A 24,041-nucleotide genomic window follows, 5' to 3' on the forward strand; every position below is an offset into this window, starting at 1 on the left:
TATCTGGCATCCAGCAGCAACTTAAACTGCACTCAAAGCCCACCTCAGACGACATGCTCATTCAGCCTGTCCTGAAGTCCCAAGGACCCGCCCCACCTCTGTTTGCTATGCTTTCATTTATTCAGAGTTTATTAATACTGAAAGTCTTGCATGTCCAAACTGCACCAAATTCAAAAATGCACATCCTTGGGTACCTGACAATATACCTGCCAAGTGTGAAGCAGATCAGATGAACAGTTCATAAGATATGTAAAGGACAGACAGACAGATATTCCTCGCTCTGCAGTTAGATAAAGGATATACAATAAATATTAAATGATGATAATCTCTAAGACTAGTAAATGAGATTTTGCCTCAGCACAGCTGACCTGTTTTTTTTTGTTGTTTTTTTTTTCCCATCACAACCAATTTTATGCTTTTACAGACACGGATTTTTGGCAGAGACAGACTGAACACTGTCCTAGTTGAGGCACTCTTTAGCTGTGCGAATAAAATCTTAAACAGAGAACATTTACAGACACATACATTAAATACTAATGTGTTACTTAATTTGATCCCAGCAGGCGTCTTTGTAATATATTTGACAACAGAAAAATCATCGTCAGTATGTTATGATGAATTATTTGATTCACAAAAGAAACTGTTTTACCTTGTTTGGAGGAGAATTTATGCAAAATAGAATAACTCCCGTCTAGTGACAGCATGCCATTGAGAGGAGCACTGTAATTGTCAAAACAAATTATTCTTTAGAGATCATTTTACCCTGCCTAAATGTTATCTGGCTGTAGTCCAACCATTGAAAATGCCCACAAAGATGGAATAAATGTCCAGTGGAAGAACAAACAGTAATGAGCCAACAAGTTAGAAAATCTTTTCACTGCTGCAGATCACTGCCACCAGTGCAGCCAGCGACAGAGACAGGAACGCAGTCATTCTGTGTGAGCTATATAGCACTGGTTCCCAACTGGTCCAGCCATGGGGTCCAGACTTCTCCAGTCAGTACTTCAACTTCCATGCATTAGATAAATTGCCACATATTCAATTTTATGTCATAAAATGTAAACTACACGTTGGCTTTGAACACAAAGAAATAAAACATACTGCAAGAATAAATAGAAACAGCACTTAAAAAAAAACAAACCTTCACTGTTACTTCAAAATAAAGTATGTCTTTTAAAATCTTGACATGAGTCACTTGCAGTCCTCTCAGACTGGACCCTTGACCCACCAGTTGGGCACCACTGCTATATAGTCATACCACAGTTGTTCTGTAGTATTTCGTTGCAGCTGTCAGTCTAATAGCTTTATAAAAATGCTAGGACACACATGGCGGTGGGTTGCCAGTGGTCATGTTCAATATTTTCTTTAAGGAAAGGGGAGATATCCTGTCTTCAATGTTTCAAGGAAAAAAACAACCTTTTAAGAACATACTACAAAGGAACTTTCCACCTGTGATTCATGCTTTTGTGTTGAACTGTTGTAACCACTTTCACTTGCTGGAGCCTCTGGGCTTAACCAAACACTTGAACTGAACAAAACACAGTCTACTGCTGGTTTAAGCACAATAAGGATTACCTAGTCAGCATCTCCAGCGTGCACACAGTCGCTGTGTTTACATTGGAAATAGTCTTACTCAGGTTTAGATGTGGGTAACTGCTGCCCCTAAAATAAGATCCCTGCTCTCTCACTGAACAGCTGTAGTTTATTTTAATAGATCAAATAAATGCTGAAAATCAGAAAACATTGATGTTTCCATGCCATGGTAACCTGTTTTATACAAGACAAACTGCTTGTTCTTCCCTGTTATAATGATTATCATATTACAACTTAACATCTGCTCAGTGGGTGAATGAACATTTCATATTTACAAAGCAGCTTTGCACAGTAAAACCACATACTGCATTTGCACTATGGGGTGAAATCTGAACAAATACAATCTTTTCTTTGAAAGTGTCTGACCAATCAGATGTTTCCAGTTTGAGAAATTCACTGTGGCATTCAGTGCCTGTGTGGATCATTGTTTTGTGTGTTATTTATAGCAAAGTGGTCTAAAACATGACACTGACATGGCTTTACTCAAAAGCCTCCGGGGTGTGTGTGGGTTGGTTATGTCTTTCTTTAAATTCATACACTCTGAAGCATACTATGTAGTGGCTCCAGTAGCTGTTTTGCTACGTTGAACAATGTTAAAGGATTATGGATTAAGGATACACTAAAGACAGTGGCATGCTGGTGAGCGCTCATACAATGGGTTTCCATTCATTCCACCTTCCCTGATTCTGCCAGCCCCGAGCACAGCCCGTTCACACAGGGGAGAAGACTCTTAAAATAGATGTGAGGGGGATATGGAGTATGCATTTGCATTACCCTCGGAGAGCGACAGAGATGGAGAAAGAAAAGGAAGAACAGGGAAGAAACTGTGTGGCAGTCTTATCCCTCTGGGGGCAAAAACTCTCTGATAACATCCAGGCCATAGAACAAGGACACTTCTCCTTTCAAATGACTCACTGTGAAGGCAGCACGGACAGGAGTGCAGATTGGACCCCACTGGCAATGCAAGCTGCATTTGACTGCTTCATCAAATTACAACAATGGCCCCTCGAGTGTATGTGAGAGAGAGAGAGGGAGAGAAAGAAAGAGAGGTATATACAGTATACATACAGTGCCTATTGTTTATTACTGAGATCAATATTAAGAATATATTTACGATATAAAAAATGTGTGCAAAATCACATTTAATAGAGAGCTGGGGCCCGAATGTCACCTCAGGGCCATCCGCAGTTCCATTAGCTACAGTAACTCAATGCCATCTCTTATTGAGTCTTTCTATTTGTTTAAAAAAACATTTATCAAATGTTTTTTTTTTTTTTACTGCTTATAAATATTTAATAGAAGGCATTAAAGCAAAGTGTTACCATTTTTTTTTCATTTGCCTCTCCGATAAAAAGTCAAACTTGTTTCAGGGGTTTAGTATTCTAATCCAACATAAATGATTATCTCGTGCCACACTTGCTGCCATTGGAGCCTTTCTAAGCAGTTAAACATCCTGGCTCCTTACGTATCATGATATCCAAGAATGCTCTCTTTTGAAGGAATACTTCACCCACTTAATGACCATTTTCTAAATCAATTAGTCATGCTGTCTCATACTGAATTTGTGAGGAACACTTTTCCCGCGAGCATCATGAACAGGATTAACAACGGCAAAACTTTATCAAAACAACTGTTTAAAATCTCGCATACAACTCATGCAGTGTAATTTGAATCTCATTTATCCAGTCGTATGCTCGGTATATTTCCCAAACGCATGCATTTTCACTAAAAAAAAGAAGTATTGAAGTCTGGCTTTGAAAAGAGCATAGATAAGTTTAACTTTCAGTTCAGTTTTAAGTTCTATGTTTTTAGTGAAAATGCATGCATTTGGAAGTAAACATATAACTGAATAAATGATATATATATATTATACTGCATGAGTTTTGAGAGAGTTTTTAAATGGATTTACTATCTCAACTTATCAATATGTTGGCCTTTTCCTGTGGAGCCATGCAAGAAAAAAACAAATTTGTCCTCACGAATTCCAGGCAACACAGCATGACTAAGTGATTTATAAATGGTCATTTTGTGGGGAAAGTATTTATTTAATGTCACTTTTCAAACATTTTTAGCTGTAATTGATGAAATATTGCTGTTATTATTTAATCACTGATGCTTAACCCATGATGGTTAAGAGGCTATGAGAAATCGTGTTTGTTAAAGGCTGCTGCATGTAGAAAAAATCTATGAATAAACAAAATACAGTGGTTTTGAAAAGGGAAAAAAAAGACTACCATCCTTGACAAATTGAATGAATTGCACGGCAGACTGTTTTTTAATCTGTTTCAGGGGTGGCCTTACTTTTGAACACAACCCCGAAGTTCTGATTTTACACTGACGCTCTCTCTCTCTCTCTCTCTCTATATATATATATATATATATATATATATATATATATATATATACATACATAAAACCAACTGCCCAAACTCTTCACGAATATAAAATATAAAATAAAATTAAAGACTTATTTAGTAGATTTTCAATTGAAATTAGCTCAGAACCATTAGGTTGGACATCAGCATTTAACAAAATGATAACATGAAGTTATTGTGTCATCATCACAATATGATTCAAACACAAGTGATAATCATTTCACTATTTTCAAGCCCCGTACTAACTTGTGTATGTCACTATGACATTGTATTGTGGCCCACTTCACCCAAACACTCTACATGCGGCTGTAACAATGTGACGGTGCGATTGTTTTGGTGCATCAGCAGCTCAGAGAGCTTTCACAACCTGTCATGATATTAGTGCTGAGCACTGAAAATAATATCCCAGTGAACTCTCCATGTCCGCAGTAAGTGCACCTCTCCGCTGTCCAGGAAACACATCCATCTTCTGCCCCCCAGATCACTGCTTGGTCAGCTGAGACTGATGAATGTACAGTGCATAGATGACATCATGTGCTGTCACACTGTGATAACAGATCTGAGATTTTAACAATAGAGGAGGGTTCATGCCGTATTAGCATCGCTGTAAAATCACAAGCGCATGAAGCCTTGGGGAGAGGAAAATGCCACTTAATCTCCCCAAAGACTGGACTGACCTCTAAAAAAAACATGAACCACAATGCTGACGCACAGTAAATAATTGCATCACTCTCACTTATTGGAAATGCCTCTTATACACTGGTAATTGCCTTGCTGTCTTATAAAAACATAAATTGACATCATATGGAAATGACTCTGACCCCTCCGGGATTAGTGAGGGAACAGCTTTTTTTTTTTTTTTTTCCTCTGCTGCAGCATATTGAGAAAACGAGGGCATGATAACAGTCCTTCTCTGCCCTTCCCAGTTCCATTAATTCCAGCATGTTGCTTTAAGAGAGTCTGACCCAGAATAATCACTGTTTTCAAGAGGAGGTCAGCAGAGATGCACTGTAAAGCTGAGACAGCCTCAAGTAGGGAAGTGCCAAACAATTGAACTTAACTACGGCTCTCTTTGTAAAACCAAAGCGTCACAAGCAAAGACACTACACACTATCACAATAGTAAGGTCATTAGAGATGTATTACTGAGGTTAAAACTGAAACATTAGCTTCCAGATGAACAACTATAAAGGGCTGCAATTCCTTGCTGAGGAGCAAAATAGTGAACAAGTTGCATTCATCCTCTCTTCGAGTCAGGTTTCTCTTCCAAACCTTAGTTATGAATGAGCGACTGACAGATTCTGAGGCAAAGGGTCATGATGGTGCCGTGTTACACTTCTGCCATATGCACCTCAACAGGAGAAAAAAAAGATGGCTACAACCTGCCGTTCAGGAGGCAGAAAGTTGCAGAGTTTAAACTGCAATCGCAGTCCTTAGTCATAGGTAACCTCTAAACTGTATGGACACGTTTTGTAGCAGCTTGCATGCCATGTTTACTAAGCAACCTTAAAGTTTGCCGTCTTGGATCTTGTTTTTGAGCTGTCAGTAAATAAACTGTCTCAGGACACGGTGACTGACTTTAAGAGTAATAAATCTGTAGTGCTATTGACTAAGATTGATGGGGGACTCGGTGAAAGAGTTTCAGCTTTTCAATATGTAGGCATTAAGATTGACAACAATCTCTAAGCACTGATCACGCAGCTTCAGCAGCCCAAAAACTCCAACAGAGAATTCATTTCTTTCAACAGATGAACCAGTTTAATAGGGATCATCAAGTCCTTTTTTACACATCAAAATGTCAGAGATTCTACAAAATTTAAGCGCATCATAGTGACAGGGAGTAGGGTCATTGAATTTGAACAGGCATCAGTGACGTAACGTCTTAAGATCTTAGGCATGGGTGATATGGCTTGTAAATGTTATCTATATTTTTATGCAATACCACAGTATAGGATTGATATCTAAATATTTTCTCTCTCTTTTTTTTAAATTATTCATCATTAAGAATGATGCAATTAAAAAAGTCACCAACTGAATAAGCATAAAAATAAAAGCAACTAGAAATGCCCCAAAAAGCCACTTTCACTTCACTAGCATAACCTACAATCTGTAGTTTTTCTATCAACAACGTTGTTTACATAACTCACAGATATGCAAAATATTGCCACAGCGATGACTGCCACACCCCTCTGTTGATTTTTAAAATCTGAATTGTGACACCCCTTATAAATAAATGACTAAAATGCTCAACAAATATCTCAAAATGATGATTGCACATAAAATAATATTTGAGTATAACAGATATTTGACCCATTGTCCACCCCTAAATTCTATAAACATAAATACAATGCATCTATATATACACCACAGAGGGGCAAAATACTGAAATATAAAGTCAAACCAGTTTCTATGATTTGCTTTCATGTGTACTTGTTCATGCTGTGTGTAATACTGTGTGTGACAGCATGACTGTGTATATTGTGAACACGTTAACTGAACCATCACAGCACAAAACCTTTCATTGTTTTGAAATACACTGGAGGCCTTTTAATGCACATCACCATGAATTCATTCCCTACTTGTCACAAACTGAATTTATTCATATATTACAGTTCAAATTTTGCACTTCTGCTTCGTTCTCTGTCTGTCTGTGTGGGGGAACAGCAGCGGTGGGGCTGGGGACTTTTGGGACATTTAGATTATGGAGCAAAAGCGAGGCTCTTGTTGCACGGTGCTTGCATAGAGCAAAACTCTCAAGGGGAGCAAGCGAGGGAATATGTGGGAGCTTTCCGTTCTGCAAGCTCCAGAAACACACTTCCTCACACACACTCCCCGGCCATGCTGCTCCCCTTAATACACCTGTCTCTCTGATGGTCCTTCTCTTTTTGCATTGTTTTCTACACTGGGGATAACAAACAAATGACACCGCGGGTAGAGACAAAAAAGCTCTGCATTATTTAAAGTATGCGTCATAGAGGTGTTGATGGATTATTTATAGCATAAACAAAACATTTATGACTTTATTTATTTAGTTTTTTACCAGCAAATTTGCAAGTTTTATGACCAGTCATTCTTTTATCTGTTTACTTGATATTATTTGCAGTATTTGTAGCAAACCTGAACACTGAAAATGAATTTGTATCTCTGATATTTCACATAGCACTCAGGTCCAGACTGCAGTGTCTGGACAACTATTGGTGGGATTGTCATGAAATTTGGTACAGACATTAAAGGCTCCCGGAGGATCAGACTTTGGTGATGGCTTGACCTTTTATCTAGCACTATAAGTAGATCAAACCCACCACACAAATAGTAATGCCAGCCAAAAGCTGTTTATCTGCAAATTTGGGGTTCATAGCGGTACGAGATGGTACGAAAGCGGGTTGAGGGACTGACTGTATCAATGCACTGTGTGCAGCTCTGTAATGGAATATGATTTTACTCATTTTCATGGAAAATCATAAGGTGGCGGTCAAAGTTGATATTGTTGCAGCCACCACAAAAAAAATCAGTGTTTGGGAAACATTGAAGGGAAAGCTAAATGTAGCAGAATAAGTGTATTTCAAAACTGATACATTTTTATTCATATAATTGTACATGTACACTTAATAAATAAGTAGAGTTTATTTATTATAGAGCCTTTCACAAAGCAAGGTCACAATCAAGTTTTTAATTGGAATAAAATTTGCCACAAAAACATAAGTGTATTTGCCACATATCTATGCAGTAAATGATGCTCCTGGAACAAGATAAAGAAGGAATGACATGAGATATGGTGTATTTTTGGAAGTATGTCTCATGATAGTCTCTAGAAGTGTATGATTCAACTTTTCTCTATGGTCTAGTGTTAAAAAGTAAGCAAAAATCACAATAAATTGTTATATCAAATCACAATACATAAATTTTGCAATATAATTGAATGGGCACCCAAGTATTATGATAGTATTGTATCAGGAGGTAAGCATATCGTTCCAGCCCCAGTATTAACCGATGCTACGGTGTCAAAGAAAGTTATCCTAATTTCACCTCATTACCCTTTTACACTGAAAAACATTGATCACTGAAACCTGACAGGAAGATCAGAGCTACAGTACAATGTAATCTAAGTGTCTCCTGAGAAATAACTCCTAAATTGACTTGAGTCGTCTCTACTTTCGCAAGAAAATAAGACCCACACAAGGGAGTGAGTCCACACAAGGCAGTTTAATCATGCGTACAGTTTGAAAGAAACACCCAACTGTCATTTAGGAAAATATACAGCCATTATAAAGGCTGAACTTCTCAGAGAAATGTGTTATTCATATGAAAAATATGGCAGGGCTGCCTTTCCAGTCCAATAAACTCAATAAACTGTTAATGATAAAGCAAATTGAAAATGTCAGAAGGTATACAGAATGCTGAGAGGAATTCTCTGCAACTTTGATGAATGGTGCTGCATATTGGATATTTATGAGGCTACATGGCTTCTTCCATTATTCCATTTAAAACTCATTTAACTGGCACCTGGCCCACAGTCCTGGACACAATAGAATCTGTTATGACACTGAAGGCAAACTTTAGCACGCTGTTGAAGTAGTGCTTCAAATATTTTTAGACTCAAAGCTAAAATCTGCACTGAGGGGAAGCATTACGCCTAATTCACCACAATTGTCTGCAGGCCTTAATGTGTGTTAACAAGGTAGCGTGTTTGAGGGAAAGAAAGACAGTCAGAACCAATAGCTCTGCTATCAAATAACATTCTCACACAGCACGGCATGTAAAGCATTAGGACTTCTCTAGAGACATCAGCACCTTTCATATCCACCGTAATTCTCAGACAGTATCATATTGTGGCAGCAGCTCAAAATGGACCATTAGCAAAATGCTCTATTGTTATTTTAATCCAGTTCTGCTCATTTTTCCCTTTGCTTGGCACTTTTTTCCCACTCTCTTTTCTCCCATTGTGCAGAGCACTTTTCAGGGATAAGTCTCCCACGGCCTTTTTATTTCTGAGGGAAGATCATGGGGGTGGCAGATCCTCGAGGTTTAGGTGCCGATTCCTGAAACTCGCAGCTGATAAACATTGTGTTTTGCACTGCATGCGTATTTTTCACAACCATATGTTACTTTTGCAGCACTTCAGACATGAAGCAGAGCGTGTTTCATGGTTATTAAATCCCATCATACATAAGCTGCTATAAGTGATATTTTTTTTTTACAATTGTAATGAATCAAATGATGATGTGAAAACAATGTGTCTTCACAGCAGCAGGACACTGTATATTTAATATGTATGGCAGAGTGGCAGGAATAACGTATATCAGACACTGATTACACAAACAATACTTGTTAGTAGGATCAATCCATTGCTAGTTTTGGTATTTATGGAGTTTCTTGACAATAAAACAAATACATGGATATTACCAGCTGTATTGTTAAATGATTATATAAGACAATACATATAAAGTGCCTCAAAAGAGTGGGTCATATGGCCAAAATGTTCTATATATCTGTAATTTTATATCACAGTAGCGGTGTATATCACAATTAAGTAATTCTTCTGTAAATTCAATTAAGAAATTGTTTAAAATATACATACCAGTCCTCAGCACATTTGATTACTTTACTCTTTTGGAACTTGCATACAAACAATATAACAACTGCCTTACATATGGTAACAGTTGAAAAGAAAAGACCTGAAACCGTCAGATTAAAATGATCTTGAAAGAACCTGTAAGGTTCATGAGAACAGTAATTTCAAGTGTTATAAGTTTCTGTACCTACTAAACTCTCCTCCTCCATTTCTGCCCAAATCACGTTACCTTGTGAGGAAGCTTGATTTGATAAATCACACGAGAGTCTTGCCCTGATTCTCTACATTTTTTTCGTTTAGAATGACAAAGATATGACCCGCTTTGACCACCTGACTCTGCCTTGCATTGGATCACAATTCTTACCCTAACCAATCTAATTCCTCACTCTTAAACCTAACCAACCCAACAAACACAGTTAATGAGTACTAGCCAGTTAGAGGGAGTGTAGGGCCTAGGGTGTATGCATTTGGGTGTGCATTTGCATCCTTGGAAAAAATAAACAAGCAAGGGAGCTCCTGTGATTAAAACAGTATTGCCAAACCTCTAGCCGTGGACACACTGCTACCGTCATATAACCCTCTGCACACACATTTATGTTATTTAGTGAGCTACTTATTATGAGGATCGTTAATTTTAGAGGAGGTAGGTGATTGTTATAATACCTTACTATATTCCCGGTACAAAACAGTTGAAAGGTTGTTAAAGTTGTTATGAAAACCACTCAACTTTACTTATATTTACTGAGCTCATTCATCACTTGTGAGGGCTTAGTTTGAATTCCAGAGCTCATAAGACATTTAAATGTCATGAGCAGGGTCTGCAAGAATAAATACTTCAACAGTGGCACTCCTAGAAAAAAGCTCATGACATTTTCTGTTATAATTATGATATTATCATCCTGTGATTATAGTATCTTATAGTTATTAATGGCTTTATGGCAAACACTTAACTTTCGCATTGTCTAATCACTCACATGCATGCACCAGACACTCAGGCAAACAGCAATTTGCTCCTTTTTGTTGGTTGTATTTGCGCTGCAGTTGTGGAGGTATTTGCGTTTCATGCTGAAGGGGTTCATTCTCCGTCCACTAAAAGTTGGTGTGAAACCTCTGAGTCTCCATTTGCAGCCTGTTGAATACGCAGTGACTTTATTGGAGCTGAAGAAGGCCTGTGTGCTCAAGCTCTAAGACTAAGCAACAGGGCAAATATTACCCAGCATGTACACACACACACACACACACACACGCACACACTTGCACAAATGGCTCTATGGTGGCAAAATCTTTTGCCAAGATACACAGGAGCCAAATCGCTTATTCCCACTATGTTGTAATTCTAATTTGTCGATTATGGTGTCTAAATCCTCCTAGATCATGTTCCAACTAAGTGACATTGCACTGAGACTGGCCAGGTGTTCACAAGTGCTGCTGTCATCTCCCACCGATTAACAACAAAACACAAGACAAACAGATTTGTTACTCAGATATTCAAATGATCATAATAATACATTCTGTTCACAAGAGAACCTTTCAGGATTCCCAAAGACACTTTACATGGCTTAAAATTATCATAGAAAACACAGTAAAAAAAATAAATAAAACAATGTGAATCACACAATTCCACCCCACTCTCATCACAAACCGGCATAAGAGCGCGACGCCCAAGGCACCATTTGTATGCGCATGAGATGCCGCTGGACGGCATCAGATGAGAACGTGGATGGAAAAAAAAGGTCACAATGTTATTACATGCCGGCAGACGGTCAGACGGCACCTGTTGCGTCAGCTCAATACGCACACTGGAACCTGTAGCGTGCGCATGAATCAGGGTAGGATGGCGTCAGGTTGGGATGCTGCCAGTAACAGCGTAATATTTGTTTTCTATGATTGCATTTGCAAATAAGTTTGTTTGGGTTTTTTTTACACCTACCCATCTGCCCCCTTCCCCTAATCTTAACCACGCGTGCCAGCATGAGTGTTTGTTGAAGTCCCGGCGTTGGATGTCATATGCTAATTGTTGCGTAAACATAAACATGTGCAGCATCATCTCACCATGTGCATTTGTTGACATCACTGTAGGGGCATCCCAGAACGAACTGCAAAAAGCTGTCGTATGTGACAGCTTGGGGTGAAAACGTGTTGACGATTCTGCTTTGGCGCAGCAGTGTGTAGGATTTAATGGCATCTAGCAGTGAGTATTGCAGACTGCAGCTGGTTGAAATGTCCCATGTGTCACGTGCAAACTCCCAGTTAGGATTCCGCCAGTGTTCATTTGTTCTTTTTTGCTGGGAGACGAATTATCTGCAGGGGGTCCTCTCCAAAACAAAGCAGACCAGTTAACTAGAACCTGTAAAAACCCTGAATAAAGCTGTTTTTACATTACAAATCAGCATTTCTTCAATGCTAGCCCTAGCCCAGCCCTCTTAATGTGTGCCAATCTTTTTTCTGATAAATTAGGATCCAGATGTTCAGGAAGTTTTTACCATGAGCCGAATCATCCACAGAGATATCCTGACAGGTCAATAAAAAATTGACCCAATGACTTAAACCGATTAAAATACTGACTAAGACTTTTCACTTTAAAAATCTGATTGTCAGCTAATGAAGAAAAGCCTGCTAACTACAGTAGCCAACGCAAAAATGCATATGACCCTATCTAGAGCCAGTCTTTGGTTTGTCAGTTCTAGTCTACTGTAGAAACATGACAGTGCAACAGGACTCCTCCGTGGACAAGGACCTGCTCCCTCTATGGATATTAAAAGCTTATTCTAAGATAACAAAAACTTGAAATCATCTGAAAATAAGAACTTTCAGATGATTTTAAGTTCAAACCTATTATATTATATTCCATATCTGCCCATATAGCTGTCTAAATCCTACACACTGGACCTTTAGGTCGACTCATATAAACAACATTTACAATGACCCATTTCAACTCTTGCTTTGACTTTGGGAAAACATAATTCAGCGCTTGGTATTTACTTCAATCCCCAGGCCAAAAGCATTAAAATATTAAGTGCCTTAGTTTTCCATGGGCAACACATATAACCTTTCGAAGGGCATGAGCTTATCTGGGATACTTTAAACATGCAAACAAAGTTACTTCTCCAGAGGTCAAAAACATTGGGTGGGAGGATGCTGAGAATCATCTGTATAGATACACAATCTCCTGCTCTGACCTTTTCTTTTGGAGAATGCCAGTGTGCTGCAGTACAGTACGTGCCTTCCACTGGACCTCTATAATACATTTTACCATTTTGAAAATGCACTGTTTGGAATTATCTCGCTGCGTTGGATGTGTTTTTTTAGAATATCACCTGCATGTGGTTGTGTACCTTTGAAAAATACAGGCTCTGAGGTGTAGGAGTTGAGCTCTCCTCAGTAGATATCCTGTATTAGGGAGATAAATACCACAGTTGGCTCTCCAAAGAGTTCCACAGATTTATGGATTGCTTCTGTGCAGCAGGCCTCTGGGAGGCAAATATTCTATGAAATCTTCCAAATGTTTTGGTGCTGTGCAACACACACACACACACACACACACACACACACACACACACACACACACACACATAGAGATAGACAAACTCCATCTATGCTCACAAGGCTGAGCTGCAGCAGCTGCTACTATGGTTGTAGTGTAAGAAACATTGTTGCATTGCTGAGCTTGGAACATAATTCATAGAGAAAAACAAACAAAAAATAAAAAAGGGTGGGTGCAGTGTGTGTATGTGTGTGGTTTGAGGGGGTCTAAGATGCAACAGCCGTGGGTGTTGCATCATCCCATTAATTACTCCCATTGCACAGTGTCCTCCACTACAGCGTACATGACCCACATGCTCAGAAAGATAAGCAGGGCTGTAAAGAGCATGGGAATAGGGTGAAAAATAAAAGAATCAGACGATCAGGACAATGCTCAACTCAGCCCCTCACTGTCAAAGTTTTTATTTCTGCCAATGTCTCGATCCACAGCCATTACCACAGAGTTGCTGGGAAAAATAAAGTGTTGGGCGGGGGGCTTTCTTTTGTTCATTTATGAAGTATTTTAGTTGAAAGTGGTCCGCTGAGAGGAGTACCCATCCCCACCCCCTGCGCCTGGAGAGGGCCAGTTAGTGGGAAGGGCCATGACGGATAAATCTGATCCTTTGTAGAGGCAGTATTGATCCAGCGAAAGCTCACTACATGAATCAAGTATGAGCTCTGTGCTGTTAGTTCCTTCACTCTGTAGGATGGATGTGCTTAGGTGCAATAGAAACAAACACTTTCTCATGTTGTCCAAACAGGACAAGCTGGTCATTAAGACCAATCAGCCTGATGACTGCTAGCGCTTCAGTGGGAACTTGAACTTGAGATCTGAATGTTGGGCTTTTAGTTCAGAAAGAAAACTGAGTCATTGTTTGCCCAGTTCCTTAAACTGTCATCAAATAATCCTGCATGGAAATTTGCCAAATCTGTTAGCCCACCTCTGTACAGGAATTAGCCCAGAGCTTAACTGTCCAATGATGGTCTGGTTTTAGCGTCAAAAAAGAAAAGTACTTGGTTGTAACTTAGTATTTATAAAAACAACTTTGTTCAACCAAGCACTAATTCAAGAAGCGTATCGTTATTCGTTTTCCAAAAGCTAAAGCTGAGCTACAGTCCTCTCGTTCTAAGCATCAACTATGCACTTATGTGTCATGATGGAAAAACTGATATCTTATACCTTATCTTCAATAAGGCTGGGCAATATGGAGATAATCAAATATCATGATATTTTCACCAAATACCTTGATATATTGTAAGGTTGACTATTCATGTTTTCAAAAAATATTTACACAGTGAGATTTTTGATAATCATCAGTAATGTGGATATTATGATTAAATGGTTAAGGGCAAAAGATAGCATACCTAGAACAGGCTGGTAAGTTCAGATTTTTTCTTTTAATATTAAATATAATGTAGCCTTTAAAAACATAAAAGGACAATGCTTGCCTTATGATAATATACAAACTCTAAGACAATATCTAATATCACAATCAAAATATAGATAATTTTGAAATAAATAAATAAATATTTTCTTTTCTACATCAAATAACAAAATATCTATATTACATCAATATATGTCCTACCCTTACTTTAAAATGGCCATGATGGCCCAATTTAGTCAATGCTTGAGTGGTATTAAGGTACCAGGTATACCGGGGTATTTAGAGCTCCCAAAGCTATAATTTTCAAAACTGTCAAAATTACAAATGCTCCTCTATCTAGTAAAGAGTATTGAGATGATGGAGTTTATAACACGCGCCACCAAAGGTCAGTCTCTACTGCTGAAACAGGCAGGTGAGCTGAGAAAAATGGTGACTAGGAGCGATGGGGATAAAAAATAAAAAAAAATATTGTCTCATATGACTTTATCTTTATTGTGTTATTGGGCTTCAAGCAAGATGGACACCTATTTCCCATCTATTCATTATTCTGTGGGCCAAATAAGTATTTAAACCTAGCAAGATTTGTCTAAGTAGGCTGATTGCATATTGGAAACACATCACTGTAAGCTTGGAAAAGATGTATGCTAAAATCAACAACTTTTTTCCTTTTACACAAATCCCTTCATATACTGTATGCCCTCGTGAAACATCAGGAAGGTACGACAAAATAGATGCCGCCCAAGCCTTCCTCTACCTACGTATGTCTCTCCTCTCCTGCCGTGCCAGTCGCTCATTGACGAGACATTTATGGTTCCCCTCTGACCTTAGCAACAGCAAGTTTCTCTCTTCTTCTCTCGTCTTTTTCTCTTGATTGTATTTCCAGGATAGTTTAGATGAACCAGCATACATGTCTCTTTGTCTCTTACACTATTTCACAGGGACAACCTGTTCTGGTCCTTCTGGATTTAACAGACTGCTGAGCGCAGGGTGTTTACAATGCACACGCACACACACACACACACACACACACACACTCACAGACACACATCTCCAGAGGATAGGATCTCAGAGAAGCAACACAGCCTATTTCACTGCAAATTAGGTTAATCACGCTCCAGAGAGGCCCAGTTAATAACCCTCATAGAGGCTATTAGGATGGCACCTAAATCACAGGAATATCTGAATATCTGATGGACCCTACTACAGTAATGCCATGTTCAGCCCCAGAGTTCCTGGTAGAGGTAGTGGAGACGACGAATGGTCATACACCCTAAGCAGCTTTAGACTGATGATGTTGTGCGAGAGCAATTGTTTCTCTGCGGAGAAAACACCTCAGTGTGGAGTGTAATATATTAGGAACCCTGTTTCATTAAGCCAGCGATATTAATCAGAATTAGACTGTTAGTCAGGTACAAATCAGTTTTCTTTGTTAAGCAGGAATAACACGCAGAATACTAACACATGATCACCGGGAATATCAATACACATAATGCGCAGAATTCATTAAAGCCACCGTCTCCGTTTTCCTCACTGTGTATTCTACTCAAACTAACACTCCAATCACCTGGCACATCACAGTTACCACAAATTACAAGAATGCAGAGGCCAGAAAAAGCTGGACACGTGTAGGAACAGTCACCTGCACTTAACAATCCTGTCGCAGGCAATTGGAAACTGACAAATGAAGCTCTCCTTAAAGGCAACTGGTGTCTCCGGCAGTAATATTTCCCAGCTGCAGTGTGCCGAGGCCTGATAGCATCTCCTGCGCCTCAGCGGTATGAGAGCTCACCGTGGGGAACCTAAAACTGTGTGACGTTCATGAAAGATTGAGCCCGGAGACGCAGAGCCCGGGAGAGATGAATCCCTACTGGTTAACCCTCGAGTGAGACACTCTCTGGTTCGGAGCTTGTTATAATTCTGTGCCATCACAGGCGCTCGCATGTCGGATCAAAACTAAATTCATCGTCTTTGAGACACATTTATGGAACTAGAGAAAGCAGATGTGTTACATTTAAGATGCAAAGGAAACTGGATGTTGGTGTATCTTTCAACTGGCACTTTTTTCTTTTTCTTTAGCATCCTAAGTGGTAGTTTTAAGCTTTGGTCGGTAATTCTATGGAAAACAATTTAACTTTAACCCTTTCTCTCTTTTTTTCATTGCAAACTGAATGGCCTTCGAGTGTTGGACAAAAGAAACAATATGAGGACTGGGGATAATAACGATTAATGGACAATCCAATAATCAGTCGTTAAAAGTTCAATTGAACATGTGAAATTTAACATACCAATTGATAGACTTTATATGCAATATGTTTCTGTGAGCTTTGACTAAGGAAAAAACAAATTTGGTATTGTTTGAAATGAGTTTTGATTTTTTTTTCCAAATAAGTTATCGAATTGATCATTAATTTTACCAATCATCAATTAAGGTAAATGCTTAAGATTTGCAACTTGTAATGCAATTTGTTGGATGATACCATTATTTTTTTTTTACAATAATTTTACATTTACAAACCTAAGAACTAATTTATTATTCAAACTTACTTGCAGCCCTGAAAATGTCTTTTTAGAAACTCTTTTACAGCAGAAGCGTCCCCCTCTTATTCAGTTTTTTTAATAACAATTAGCTTAGAGTTTGTTTGAATTACACAATTTTGTCAAGTTATAACACGATACGATCAACATATCAGCATTCCACTGAAGTCAAAAAACGATGATAAAGAATTATCCCCCAGACCAAGTCCGAAGGGTGTCTTAATGAGACAGTTTGCCCAGATTACGTAAAGATAAACTACCGTGTCTGTCTTCAAAATCCTTGGTTTCGGTCTCCTGAGGAATCTATCCAACCATCTATCGAGGTTGGCTTAAGTCAGTGCTGTTGCATTTACGCCCACATATCAAGTTTCTGTAGGTGGTCTGTTCTTTGTCTGTTCCAACAGGTACAGAAGCCTTCTCTGCACATGCTCACCGCCCATCTCTTCTTGTGCTTATTCAGAAAAACAAACTAATAATGTCAAGCGCAACCGGTACTGGACAGCAAGGCTTTATCCCACACACTAAATGTTTACGAAACCAAATACTGCCATCCCTATCTGATAAAAAATGGCAAACACACAAATAGGAGCTTTTACCCCGTGATGACAAACAACAATGTAGGACATAGTAAATTACAACAAATAAGAGGTCCATAACAGCAGTTGCCGCTTCATCCCACATCCCATTTTGACATTCCACATCGTGTCAGCGAGCGACAGGGAAAATTTCAGAGGATGGAAATTGGTTTCTCTGAGCCTCTGTCCGATCCTTCCAGAGATATGGGACATAAACGCATTTCATTTCATCACCTTATACAACTGCTCTGTCTACGCTGTGTATTGCCATTACCCTTCGAGGTCAGCCCTAAGATGTACACTGTGTGCCATGCATAATAAATGAGCGGCTGCAAATGGGCAAGAATTAGAGCCACCGGTGGGAATGAGATCCAGCAGGTGGCAAGAGAATCTCACCGCTGGCAGGTTTTCGGTCTCATTTCACAGCGTGTCATTAGCTCTAAACCTATTTTACGGCAAATGAATGAGCTCAGTTTTAGCTTTTGTTTTGCAGACTCCCAAAACTGAGTCAAAGTCAGTGGACTGGTCTCCACACTGTTTCGGTTTAAGGATAGGATTTTGTTCATCATAAAAAGCAAGGAGAGTATCCTTTTTTTCCTGTTGTTCAATGACTTGAAATGTTTCATTGTAGGAGAGAGGGAGAGAGGAAAAGCAAAGTGTGAGTGGATGTTGGGATGAATGAGGCAAAGCTTTCCTCTCCATCCAGGTAGTCTCCATCCTCTCCTCTAGCTTGGATAAACAGCACACCCCTTACTTCCTTTCTTTTCTTTTAAATCTTTTATCTTTTCACCGATAATTTCACCGACTAATTAACTTATTCTATTAATTATGTGTCTCTATGAGCGCGTGCATGCGTTTGTTCTCCCAAGTGAGGAGGCGCTGACAGACCTAACCTTGAGGCTGTGCATGCGCGTGCGCCTTCACACGTGTGTTTGGAGCGCGCGCGTGTGCCTGTGAGTGTATGTGTGTTGCTTGCGCCGTACTGTTGGCGACCCCCAGCGTACAGGACGTGAAATTCTCGAACATATTCTTCCTTTAAACATCACAAAAACATATCCATATAAAGCCTCCGCCTTAAAATATCTCCATATTAACACGAGGATGTGAAGCTGACGGTGTTTTTGAGGGACTTTGGTGCAGGAGAACCTACATATGCATGTTTTAATAGAGCGATTGATAGCTTACATTTAGCCTAATTCACTAATCAATTCCAGCAGACTCTCATAACTTGCAGTGGCGTAGATTGAAAAAACAAAAAACAGAGACAACATGTTACCGAACAGCGGCGTCAAATGTGAAACAACACACAACAGCGTCTGCATTTTCGGTTCCCAAAAGCATTTGCATATTACAGCATAATGACTGAATCATGATATAAATGTGACAGTGTCTTACCTGCGCGCAACACTCCGTTTTATCCACATTTTTCTCGACTGCCGAATCCGACTCAGTCCTCCAGGTATCCTCCCATTTAGATGGGTTTCCTCCAAAGTCGACAATAGCTGATGAAAAAGCACTCAAGTGACGGACCTTACTCCGGCTGTCAGTAACGCAACCATTATTTTAAGCCATATCCTTCAACGTTGCGCACATCAAATTCCTTCAACAACGCTGCCAAATCCCACTCAAAAAAAAAAGAAAATACCACAACAATAGTCAGGTCTCTTTGAAGTTGCACGTCAATTGTTCTTTAATCTTCCTCAGTTGGACGGAAGATGGGTGCTCGCGTGCAGGCGGCGGACAGGTGAGCGGGAAACCGACAGAGGCACCCTCAAACTTTGCCTTCACGCAAATCTTTCATGTCCCCCCCGGCTGGAAAGACAGACATGTAAGGTGCGGAGAGCAAAAACAAGGCATGTAGTTGGCATCCTCGTCGCTGAAATGACAGCGCACCTTCTCTCCTACATTGTTGAAAGGCAGATGAACGTCCAGAAAAAAAAAAAAAAAAAATTGGGGGGTGGAAGATGCTTGGTGCTCTGATGCACGGAGGAGACAAGTCACCGCTGGCAGGGGGTCCTCATTATCTACTCACGTCTCTGGGGGTGCTGAGCGGGTGCGGAGGGGTTAGACAACAAAGTAAAAAATATATATATTAAAAAAAAATAAAAGGAAAGAAAATTAGGTGCAACTGAAAAAAGGAAGGGGGGAGACGACGGAGGAGGATCCTGGCGGGTTGAGAGTTGTTTCCGAGGAGTTGGAGAGAGGGGGAATGAGAGTTTGTCGTTAGAGAGGAGAGGAGGCTGGTCCGTCTCCTGCTGCTTCTCTTCTCTCAGACTGACGAACGACCTGCCTGCTGAGCCCCACGCTGCCGTGACGTCATTTTAAAGCCAAATATGTCATGTGCTGGAGTGTCTCACGTCACATGGGTGGAGTGTCTCACGTCCCGTCAATCTCACAGTCAGGGGTGTCAGATTAGGTATGAGGCTGGGCAGCAGTTAAGTATTGTGCAGAGCTGCATGCATGGGTGGCCATAGGGGTGCAGGGTGAAAATTGTATAGAAATTGCTGGAAATACATTTGGAAAGCAAACAGCATTATGTCAAATAACTAAATATGCTTGCATCAGCTGGCAGATCCTTTATCTAATAATGTATGACGTAACCTTTCGTCTGAAAGCATCCCAAGGCTCCTAACAACCTGAGCATGATCTGTGCTCTCCCTTATATACCTACAGCCACATTTGGATTCACTTCACTTATAATGACCTTGATAAGTTCAATATGACTTCTCCACTCTTAAAAACTTATGTGAAACAGCTTAATTTAAAGAAAAATTTGTGGCAATTATTGGAATAAGCAAGGTGGGACAGAACAAACCAATTTGAATATGTTTGCAACTCATTAAAAAAAAAGAAGGAAAAAAAGTTAATTGTGCAGAAAAAGATTCCCTTAAGAATCACAAAAAGGGGTAAATTAAAGCCATAATGAGTTATTGTTTTTTTAAGTAATTAAATTATGTTTTAAATTCTCCTGAGGACGTTCACTTTTGTTCTCAGAACAACTGACAGTCCGGCGAAAATCCTTTATTATTGGAATGAAACAAGAGTGAAGCATGTCATCACATTGGTAATAATATTACAGATGCTTTAAGCCAACTCAAGGTTATTTAAAGGATAAATTAAGTCGCTGTTAACAATTGCAATTCGTAAATACGGCTCCAACCCTTCCGCAGTCGGTCTGAACCATTGTTTTAAGTGATTTTAGAACAATCTAGGGGGTGTTGTTGGACACGACGCCGAGCAGATGAAACTGTGGCCATAAGCTGTCTTTACGTCTTTCTCAGGCATTTTTTATGGTTTTATGTGCATTCTTTGAATGACAGCATTGCATATTTCTGATCGTTCTCCTGGCTGAAGATGAACGATTCGGGTTTCAGTTGGCGGTCGCCCTCTTAAGCTCTGTGTTCCTTTTGATAATAGCTGACGAATTGGCGCAGTTATACTGAAATTGTAATGCAGCTGTGTGTTTACAGAGTATTTTACAATAACTTCAAATGCACCAATCATAATCACAGCCTGGAACTATATGTTTTGTAATAATAATTTGTTATCCTAATTGTCTATAGTATACTTTTACTTGTTGATCTGTTCTATCCACACAACATGTCTGTCCAGGGACAGCTGATGAAAGATGTCATATTCTGTACAGATTGTAAATCCTCTTGAGACAAATTCGTTTTAGTTGTGCAGGGCTACATAAATAATATCGACTTGACCTGACTAGTTGCCAAGACATTGGAAAAAGTCAGGGAATCAACAAATCCATTAGGATTCATCTTCTGGGGATCATGAACTTTTGTTTGTACGAATTTTATGGCAATGCAGATATTTCAGCCTGGACCGGGGTGATAGACGAACCCACAGACCAGTATTGTCATCCTTACAGCCATAACGCTATGGTTACTAAAATTGTGTTTCCTACACACATATATCTTGATATTTGCAAATATTTATTTGGCTTGAAGCCTTGAAGATGCTTCAGAGTAACTTTTTCTTATTTTTGGTTGCTCTCTATCTGAAAAAAGTCATGCCCTGCCAAAAGTTGTGAACATTAAAATTGCAGTGGGATGGAAGCGGAGAATGCTGTATGTACAGTGTGTATACGCAGTAGATATAGATGAATGTGAAATGATGTCAGAATTCAGGAAGTCTCAGATGTCGGGATCCATCGCATCACCCTGAGCTGTAGAGCAGTGATGACTTCCTAAGCTGAGGTTAACTGTGTTTTCTCATATTATTTAACATCTCAGTGCTAAAGTAAAAGGCACTTTCTAGTGTGTGGAATGGTTACATCTACCATCTTTCCCATATGACATGAATACAGCATTAAACTGTCATCCTGCAGGCTTTTTGCACACCTGTGCTACAAGATGTCAGCGGTAGGCAAAATCCTATTACATTAGAATCAATGTGCTGATATGACCGCACAGCGAGATAGGTGAAAATATTACCCATGACAAGATCAACTCTTGCGTGAGAAAAATAGATAATGTGGCGGCCTTTCTTGTACACCTCGGAGTCAAAATGTCAAACCGATGAACGCATCACACCTGTTTTAGCCTTTGCGACGGCTCTAGCCTTTCCTGGGAAAAAAAAAAAAAATGTTTATGCTCGCTGTATTTGGACTTATTTCGTGCACCGAGTCTCAATGTGTACTAGAGAGATTCATATTTTGAACCACCAAAAAATGAGCTCAGGTGTGGTTCTGCGGCTCTGTCGGGCTTTTGCTCAAATTGGTCGCCTTGATCAGCGAATGTTGTAGTAATGCACAGAGACGCTCTTCTCCCAATCAGATGAATTACAGCTGTTTGTAAAACTGAATGCTCCGCACATAATGAGGCAACTTTCCTCCCATACTAATTGTTGCCCTAAAGCACACTTCTGTCAAATACCCTCATTACTGCATTAGTGTGTACACATACATGCTGATCCAAGTGGATACCTCTGTCTGTGGAAACCATCAGTAGCTCCCCAGCAGATGGAAGCTGTCATCGCTCTTTCTCTGTCACCTCCACCATCTCTTCCCTCACACTCACTCTCCCACACTCACTGTTTTGCATGTTGCATGTTCGTGCATGCGGGCGTTTGTTTCTGCTCCCATCATGCACGCAGCATAAGTCTGATACAGTGCGAACAGGCTTATTTTGCCTCAGAGACGGAGTCACAGGTTGTCATGCATGTCTAAGACAGTGGGTGGCTTCAGCTCACATGGACCTAAACGCAGCATACTAAACATCTGTTGTGTAAGCCATTAACACCCCGCCACGAGAGTGCGAATTAAAAGGAAGAGGGATTTGAGTATTGCTGTGTATCTGCTAAGCTGGATTGAGTCGCTCTGAACAGCAGTTGTGGGTACAGTTTAAGTGTGCAGGGTGAATTGGATGCTGCAGAGGGAGCTTATGGCTCTGGTCTTGGAGGGGTTACAGACAGTGAATATACAGTAGTGACTTTACAGGACATTGTTCTCACTGAGCAGCAGTTCACAATGTTATTTCCAGTGCAGTGGTTCTCATGAAACTGCTCCTCCAGTCTTTCTTTGAAAACCCATTTTCCTTACCTTAGGAGACAGCTGAAAAAAAAAATGCATCTATCCGAGGCTTTAATCTGATCTGAAATGCTCACAGGTTTTGATGTTACACAGAGCTTTTAGATATAATAATAATAATCATAATAATAAGAATAATTATTCAATTGATATATATATATATATATATATATATATATATATATATATATATATATATACACACATATTGAACATAGTCAATAATTTAAATAAAATACTATGCATATGTAGAAAAAATAATAGTTAACATAAACAACAGATTTTCAATAAGCAACATAAATTTACATTTCATGTCTGTCTTAAAATGTTAAAGTAATAAAAAAAACAACAACTTTTACTACTACTAATTACTATGATTACTACTACTACTATTACTGTTGCTTCTACTTCTACTACTAGTACTACTACTACGATTACTACCACTATTACTGTTACTTCTACTACTACTACTAATACTATTATTATTATTATTATTATTATTATTATTATTATTATTATAACTTCTGTTTTATTTTATGAGGAAGCACACATGAATTAACATCGATGTGATGTGCGTGTGCCAGAATAAGCTAAAATGTCAATTGTCACATCCATCCATTGTTGGAATGAAAATAATTCTTGAATACCTAACCTTATTTGACTGTGCTTATTCTAATATATATTATCAATGAGATCTCATCCCTAATATTTTGATGCATAGGCGTTGCATGTACATGCAAGTGGTTGGCAGTTAGGCTTAGGCAACATCTGCTTGGTGCTTTCTTTCTCTTTTTACTCTGTGTGCTGCTGTTAATGTGTAATAATCATCCCTATGGCTTTACTTTGGAGTTGGTTGAAAGCGTGGTGTGTCACATTCAGATATCAGTGGCCACTGACCAAACTTTGATGCCTGGGGAGGGCATCCAGGCTAATTAAAAAGAGG

General features: G+C 39.3%; 1 protein-coding gene and 1 long non-coding RNA gene across 2 annotated transcripts in view; one reads left to right on the forward strand and one right to left on the reverse strand.

Annotated features, from left to right (window-relative positions):
• ajap1 (adherens junctions associated protein 1) overlaps positions 1-19,956 on the reverse strand; it is a 63,008-nt gene extending 43,052 nt beyond the window's left edge. Inside the window, exon 1 of the mRNA XM_042492678.2 lies at positions 18,952-19,956. Within this exon, the coding sequence (XP_042348612.2) occupies positions 18,952-18,980 (29 nt within the window). The 5' untranslated portion in view covers positions 18,981-19,956. The remainder of the gene's footprint in view (positions 1-18,951) is intronic.
• The window catches only part of LOC148188765 (uncharacterized), a 196,024-nt gene that overhangs the window by 71,256 nt on the left and 100,727 nt on the right, over positions 1-24,041 (forward strand). The window lies entirely within an intron of this gene.

This window comes from Plectropomus leopardus, chromosome 9 (genome assembly GCF_026936395.1).
Source record: "Plectropomus leopardus strain MGB_pleo_1.0 chromosome 9, ASM2693639v1, whole genome shotgun sequence".
NCBI classification, from domain to species: domain Eukaryota; kingdom Metazoa; phylum Chordata; class Actinopteri; order Perciformes; family Serranidae; genus Plectropomus; species Plectropomus leopardus.